This window comes from Biomphalaria glabrata, chromosome 1, assembly GCF_947242115.1.
Source record: "Biomphalaria glabrata chromosome 1, xgBioGlab47.1, whole genome shotgun sequence".
In the NCBI taxonomy this organism is placed as follows: Eukaryota; Metazoa; Mollusca; class Gastropoda; family Planorbidae; genus Biomphalaria; species Biomphalaria glabrata.
The window spans coordinates 73,732,822-73,740,715 of record NC_074711.1 but is presented as its reverse complement, the minus strand read 5'-3'; the positions used below and the strand labels follow the sequence as shown (position 1 = coordinate 73,740,715).

Here is a 7,894-nt window from a genome sequence, read left to right as displayed (position 1 = left end):
GCATGGGTTGGTGAAAATGAGAAGGGTTACTTAGAAGTACACTTGGAATAAAAGTTTGAGAATCTATGACCTCTATGATTTGTTCAAAATGAACTTCCACCTACTTGGCTCATTTGGTATGAATGTTGTTGTCTCTAGCACTGCAGCTGGAGTCGGTGGAGCTGGAAAATAAGACGCAAATGTTTATTTCATCCAATCAGTTTCAGTTTTACTTGTATTTCTATTAATAACTAATGACTAGATACAGATCTTCTGAGTTTTAATACTGATTCTCTGTGTTAACATTGACTTAATTACACTAATACTGACTCAAATCCTGACTGTAAAAGCAATCGATAAAGTCAAATAAACAGACTAATATTTTTTTTGGTTTAGTCAAGTGATCGTCACATGACACCTGGTGGGTCTGCCATCAGTGCATAATGAATCCTCAGAGAATCAGTTCCAGTGGCCCGTGTGTCAAAATTTTGGCCCACTGGTGGAACAAGGCTGGACAAGCTAGTGTACAAGGCTGGACATTATTAATAAAATGCACAGTGTTCAAACATGTTGGCCATGATTGATCTGAATGATTGAGATGCAGTCCTGTAGCCTAGTTCCGCTGCAAGACACACGTTTTTAGCACCCTTGATCTAAAGGTATGCTAATATGCAAGCGTGTGCTCTGTTCTCAATAAAATGTCTCCAGTAGAGCTATGCCTTCAAATTGACAAGAGAATAGGCTGTCCAAACATTTCTCAGCGCATTAGAGGGACAAGGGAAAATAATGTCAACATTTGAACCACTATAAAAACTTTTATTTCAAGACGAAATCATCCAAGATTATGTAAACGGTGTCAATATGGAGCACTTTATTAAAGAGCTCAAGGCAGTTCTGCCATTCTCTCTCTCTCTCTCTCTCTCTCTCACACACACACACACAAACATAGCCTCGATGTTATCTCCCTTGTCTCTTTAAACTTGTTTCTGAACGCGCTGATGTCATCACAGATTTCATGATCAAGCAAACATCCAGGAAAGATAACCGAAGTCCGTCATTTAAAATTACAAGAAGGATAACTCATTTATAAGCAGTTTATTTTTGTTTCCACATTGTCACCTCTGTTCTAATAATGTCTTCTGTTAATTTTCTTTTTAAGAAAGCAGTAGATCTAAATATTTTTGTTGTAAAAAATATTCTGCGTATTGTACCAAATTTTTTATAACAGGTTTTATTTATAAATTCAGGTTAATGATTACCCCCTGGTTGGAGTTTACAAATAGCAGTTTACAACCAGGATATTCCATCACTCTAAGTTTCCCCATATTATAATTCACGTCTGCTTCCACATTTACGACAGTTTCTATTGGTTACCTGTCAAAAAAGACCCAACCACCTCGTTTTCTTGTTTCAGTTGTGCCCCTTGGCTGGCATCTAGTAATTAGCTGTCCCATCCTCTTTTTTCGGACGTACTTCAACAGTAAGCTCATTTCTTCAATACCTTCACATTTTTGTGTCCAGACCAAGGAACTAAATTGATAGGTTCCCTAAATTGTCCAATTTTGCCAGCGGCTTTTAAAATAAAAAACAAACTACAGCACACAACACGCATATTCATAGACACACACATTTTCTGATCACTCTTTTTTTCTACCGCGATTCTTGAAGAGAAAGACCAGTACAGAAGAAATCAATCTCATCAATCTGAATGCAGAAGTTCTGCAGTATACTTAACCCTTCTCTGTTCACCATCTTGGAGATCATTATAAACTAATTCATTAATAAGAAACATCACTGACTCATACTTTACAAAATTTCTCTTGTAATATACATCTTTCTTGCTTGAGCATACAATCTCTTTTGTGGACCTGCGAGGGAAGGGAGTATCTGGGAGGTTTCCGACGGTATTCGAGCTCTAGCCAGACAATTCGTCACAACCTGTGGGCAGTTTAGACCAATAGCTCGTTGCTCCGTCGCACAGACCTGTGACGTGGCAACGAGCTGCTTCTCTAAACTGAACACAGGTTGTGACGTTGCATGTCAGTATTCAGGCCTTCTATAACAATTGGTCTCGGCTCTAGCCCTCTTGATAGGTATCCAGGTGATTTTTGCCACTCAGTACCACATGCCATAATATGGTTATAGATATAGTAGTTACAAACAACCTTCTGCTTCTGTCCAGATTTTTTTTTGCAATTGAACCGTTGATTCTTTGCAGTATGTGCCACTGAAATATAGTATACATTTCTTTCGCGTTGCAGGTATACAGGTATACAGTGAGTTGGTTGTGCTTGGTGATTGGGGTAATAAGATGTTTAATGTAGGAAATAAAGTATTGCTTTAAAATCACACACACACACACACACACACACACAAACTACACACACACACACACTACACACACACACACACAAACTACACATCTTCGAGTGTGGTACTCATCCAAGAAATCATTACATAATTTAGAACTCACCTACAACGATCAATTTAGTCTTTCCTTTGGCTGAAGGTTTATTTCCATTTTCCCCAATGCAAATGTAGTCTCCAGATTGTTCTACAGACACTGAGTCCAACTTGAGGATGTTGCCCTCACCAATCTCTAAAGATAGAAGGTAGAGCGCAATTTAGATTTATTTAGCATGTAGATTTTCTAGCATGACTCACTATCAAAAGTCATCCTTCAAGGTACAGTGAAAGGAGCATGAGGAGAGGTCGTTCAAAGAAAAGCTGGTTAAACAAAGTGAAGTTGAGTTCTGGAATAGCAGACTTCAGTTGGGTTAAAGAACGTGAAGTTGAGTTCTGGAATAGCAGACTTCAGTTGGGTTAAAGAACGTGAAGTTGAGTTCTGGAATAGCAGACTTCAGTTGGGTTAATCAACGTGAAGTTGAGTTCTGGAATAGCAGATTTCAGTTGGGTTAAAGAACGTGAAGTTGAGTTATGTAATAGCAGACTTCAGTTGGGTTAAAGAACGTGAAGTTGAGTTCTGGAATAGCAGACTTCAGTTGGGTTAAAGAACGTGAAGTTGAGTTCTGGAATAGCAGACTTCAGTTGGGTTAAAGAACGTGAAGTTGAGTTATGTAATAGCAGACTTCAGTTGGGTTAATCAACGTGAAGTTGAGTTCTGGAATAGCAGACTTCAGTTGGGTTAAAGAACGTGAAGTTGAGTTATGTAATAGCAGACTTCAGTTGGGTTAATCAACGTGAAGTTGAGTTATGTAATAGCAGACTTCAGTTGGGTTAAACAACGTGAAGTTGAGTTATGTAATAGCAGACTTCAGTTGGGTTAAACAACGTGAAGTTGAGTTATGTAATAGCAGACTTCAGTTGGGTTAATCAACGTGAAGTTGAGTTATGTAATAGCAGACTTCAGTTGGGTTAAACAACGTGAAGTTGAGTTATGTAATAGCAGACTTCAGTTGGGTTAATCAACGTGAAGTTGAGTTCTGGAATAGCAGACTTCAGTTGGGTTAAACAACGTGAAGTTGAGTTCTGGAATAGCAGATTTCAGTTGGGTTAAACAACGTGAAGTTGAGTTCTGGAATAGCAGACTTCAGTTGGGTTAAAGAACGTGAAGTTGAGTTCTGGAATAGCAGACTTCAGTTGGGTTAAAGAACGTGAAGTTGAGTTCTGGAATAGCAGATTTCAGTTGGGTTAAAGAACGTGAAGTTGAGTTCTGGAATAGCAGACTTCAGTTGGGTTAAAGAATGTGAAGTTGAGTTCTGGAATAGCAGATTTCAGTTGGGTTAAACAACGTGAAGTTGAGTTCTGGAATAGCAGATTTCAGTTGGGTTAAAGAACGTGAAGTTGAGTTCTGGAATAGCAGACTTCAGTTGGGTTAAAGAACGTGAAGTTGAGTTCTGGAATAGCAGACTTCAGTTGGGTTAAAGAACGTGAAGTTGAGTTCTGGAATAGCAGACTTCAGTTGGGTTAAAGAACGTGAAGTTGAGTTCTGGAATAGCAGACTTCAGTTGGGTTAAAGAACGTGAAGTTGAGTTCTGGAATAGCAGACTTCAGTTGGGTTAAAGAACGTGAAGTTGAGTTCTGGAATAGCAGACTTCAGTTGGGTTAAATAACGTGAAGTTGAGTTCTGGAATAGCAGACTTCAGTTGGGTTAAAGAACGTGAAGTTGAGTTCTGGAATAGCAGACTTCAGTTGGGTTTGCCCCTTGGACGTAGAAATGGTTCCCCTTACCTCAGCTTTTGTTTAAATATCAAATGTTTGGAGATTGATAATTAAGACAATCTATCAAAACATGGCTTACTTTCTCTAGCAGACGATCCTGATCTCCTTCTATACCACGTGATATTTGCTGGCGGCGATGACTGGAAGTTGCAGGTCAAGGTCACGGTCTGTCCAGCGTCCGCGGTGATTCGCTTCTTAAAATGGCTGTCTAGAAGCAGTTGGGGGCTGGACTGTGGTGGTGCTGTGAATAGTAAATAACGTTTGAGGCAAGAGCTACCAGTTAACAATATCGCTGAAGGCGAATCCAAAGAAAAAAAATGCTACTCGGAATTACGTTATCAGAGTGTAATTGATCTGAGGTAATAAGCTCATCAAACAAGGAAGCAGAACTGTAACATTAGATAGGTTGACCGTGTTGTTTGCATTCTGAGTAGTGCTGGGATGCTCTAAAAAGATCAAGTTTAAAACCAGTTCTAGAACAGTTCAAAAATGAAACCATAAATCCTCACGAAACAATAAGCCTACGTTTCACTACGCAATACATACAAAATGCCAGACTTGTGAGAAAGTGGGAGAACTGAGGAAGTGTGAACGTTCTTTTCTGAATGTCACGTGGGTGGTGAAGAATACACTAAATTCAAGGCGATACTTGATAAGTTTTGTGTCACCATAAGAAAGTGACCACTTGAATGAGCTATCATTTCCATATGCGTCAACTTCTCTCTTTTTTATATTTTTTACCAAGCTTAAATTAAATCACTCCGTCTGGGCGAAGTTTTTCTCTCAGTTAAGATTTTGTACTATTATTTCTAGTCATCGACTAAACATGATAGTGGTAATTCATTCATTTTGTTTTATTTAGAAAAGGGAGTCAAACTTTGCAGTATATAGAAATATGACAGTGATTTTTGCTGTTCTTTCCATTTAATGAGCTTTGTTTTGTTTTTTAAAGTATTTTTTTTTAAATATTTTGCTTGATTTTTCTATTAAAATAAAGTGTAACCAACCTTGAACACTAGAGTTATTAGTTTTGACATTTTGACATAGTCAATTTTCCATGTGAATTTTCTAATGACAATATAAACCAAACCTTTTTTTTAAATGTTATTACTTCACCTCAAAATTGGCTTAGTTTTGTTGATCAATAGTTGTAGTTACCTGCATTTCTGAGGTTTACAGATCTGGTCAACACAGGGTCAGAGTTCACCATGCAAATGTAAGTGCCAAAGTCAGATTCCTTGAGTTTCTGTATCTCCAGGCTCCACTGTGGGGCTAGGTCATGTACGATCCTGAACCTTTGATCCCCGATATACACTTTGGACCTGACACTGATAATGTCATCCTTGATGGACTTCCACAAGACCTTGAAAAGAAGACGCCCAGAAAATAAACCTTTTTGGATGAATGTGTGCATTGGTGTGCTCTTGTGATGTGAAATCAAACATAATCAGGGGCATAACCGTCTGGTATTTTGCAGGTTTGGGATCTTCTTTTACCCCATTTCGATACTCCCATAACCCCATGAGTTCAAAAGAGAGGGAATGGGGATAATTAAAAAAAACAAACTTTTTTCCCACTTTAGAGATTCTGATCAAGAGACAATCATTCCTGTGATAAACAAATAAGCTAGCCTCTGTGTCAGTTCAAGAAGAAAAAAAACCCTAGCAACGACGCTACTATGGTATTTGTGTTTTAAGACTTTACAAGGAAACCTTTCTAGTGCAGAGGATTAAATAGGAGGCACGATGCCATTTTTCTTATTATGAATGAAATTTCTTTTTTTTTTTAAAGACTATGACATGAAAGAGAAAAAAGATTTATAAATAGGGGCGTAGTTAGGGATTTTGGGGCCCGGGTGCATTGCCCTTTTTGGGGGCCCCCTTGCATTTTGACATTTGAAATCATGTCGTGAGATAATGTACTTAATAAATATAAAAGCCTATATTCAAATTGGTACAGTATAGGCCTATCAGTAACATTTCCAAAAAATAATCATTAAGACTCTTTTAATGAATAATACCGTTGTTTATTGGTGAAATAATGCACAAGTGACAAATCTCAATTCATATCGCTTCTCGTCGTGCTTTCTGTGCATCATCTACATCAGTGATTCCCAAAGTGGTCTATATAGACCCCCAGGGGTCTACGAAGACCTCCAGGGGGTCCATGAAAGTGAAAACGTAAATTGGGGGTCTATGAGATGTCCATGGGGGTCTACGGTGGTGGATTTCAATTAAAGAAAGTTATAATTTTCACACTCCGTTAATGTAACTATTTCAAGCAAGTATAAATATGTGTAATTTAGTTATAAATATTTGTCCTGCTATTGAAATGTAAAATTGTTGTATTTAATTTCAATACTTATGTAAATAGTTACTTTTGTCTACATGTAACTAATGTTTAACAAAAAGAAATCTAGATTTTACATCATAGATTATTTATTTCCTTGGTTAAATAATGCCTTTTTATGACCATATGAAACCAATTACACTGCAGGATTATTTGAGACGATGCTACCTTCGTAAAAAAATAAAGGTCATAAAAAATTTCAAAAACTCAAAAATAAAGTTCAGAATAAACCCACACAATCTTTCTTCAACATCATATAGAAAAGATGGTGATTTGTGAGTGTCTTATAAGATCTCTTTACCTATAGCCAAATATGGCATTCACTATAGATAAAGCATTGATTTTACCAGCCATTGAAGTAGTTTTAAAAACTGTTTTACATAAACGTAAATCTGTTATTATGCAAAAATTTTCTTTAAGCAACACTACAATTCAAGGGCACATTGGTGGGATGAGCATTAAAGCTGCAAACTGCCTAATGGTCTTCTGCTCCATATTTATCCCCAGGGCTGACCCACGAAACCATGTTTGTGTATAGCTGCAAAGCAGCAGATTATTGAATTCAGTTTTCCTTTGGCTTGGTGGGCTGCAAGCCAAGGCTAATGAGTCCCTCCTGCCAAAGCTTACTGATTTAGGCACCAGTAACTCATCTTTGACCCTTCTTATGTAAGTGAAAACAGCTCCGCGGCCCAATATTTGACCCAGATGTGAAAAATCACTCTAGAAACTGCTCTTTTCGAAAACTTTTAAAATTATATTTAAGGCAAATTGATTAATTAATTAATATTTAATGTTTGAAGGACTACTTCATAGAACAAAAAATGTCTATATGAAACATAATAACCGTAACAAATGATGAACATGCAAAAAAAAAACAACAACATTTCTAGTGTGTTTGGTGATTCCAGCAATACATATTTATTTATTTTTTTGGTTTAAATTTTATCAGTCAAAAAAGATAGATTTCTGTAACTTTTGATGTAGCTGTAAATTACTTTTTCACTCTTCGACTCAATACAGTTAGAAATTAGTTTTAAAAATGAGTTTATGAATCTGCAAAAATTGCAATACAAGTTAAACAGGGGGTCTACCGAAAACCAGAAAACATGGCAAGGGGTCTACGAGACAAAAAAGTTTGGGAACCACTGATCTACATCGTAACATCGATAATGTCTAGTATTTGGGACTCCTCTGACATTAAAGCTAAGCCTTTCTTGCGTCATTGTGCTCCTGAGATAGTTTTAGATGAACTTGAGCTTTAAGAATAATCTCTCAAATGACGCAAAGGAAGTGGCCTGAGTTAGCAGTATTCGGATGGCTATAATTCAAAAAAACAGAAATGGAAAAGTGGTTTGAGTGCTGGGACAAGTCCCAAAAGCCCGTG

The 7,894-nt window shown here is 37.3% G+C and overlaps 1 protein-coding gene across 3 annotated transcripts in view; it reads right to left on the bottom strand.

Annotated features, from left to right (window-relative positions):
* Positions 1-7,894, bottom strand: part of LOC106074803 (lachesin-like) — a 100,193-nt gene that overhangs the window by 4,012 nt on the left and 88,287 nt on the right. For all 3 annotated transcript variants that reach the window (XM_056013527.1, XM_056013520.1, XM_056013531.1), the window contains exons 6-9: positions 5,320-5,524; positions 4,241-4,402; positions 2,453-2,578; positions 105-161 (exon numbers count right to left, since the gene is read on the bottom strand). In XM_056013527.1, the coding sequence (XP_055869502.1) occupies positions 105-161; positions 2,453-2,578; positions 4,241-4,402; positions 5,320-5,524 (550 nt within the window). The remainder of the gene's footprint in view (positions 1-104; positions 162-2,452; positions 2,579-4,240; positions 4,403-5,319; positions 5,525-7,894) is intronic.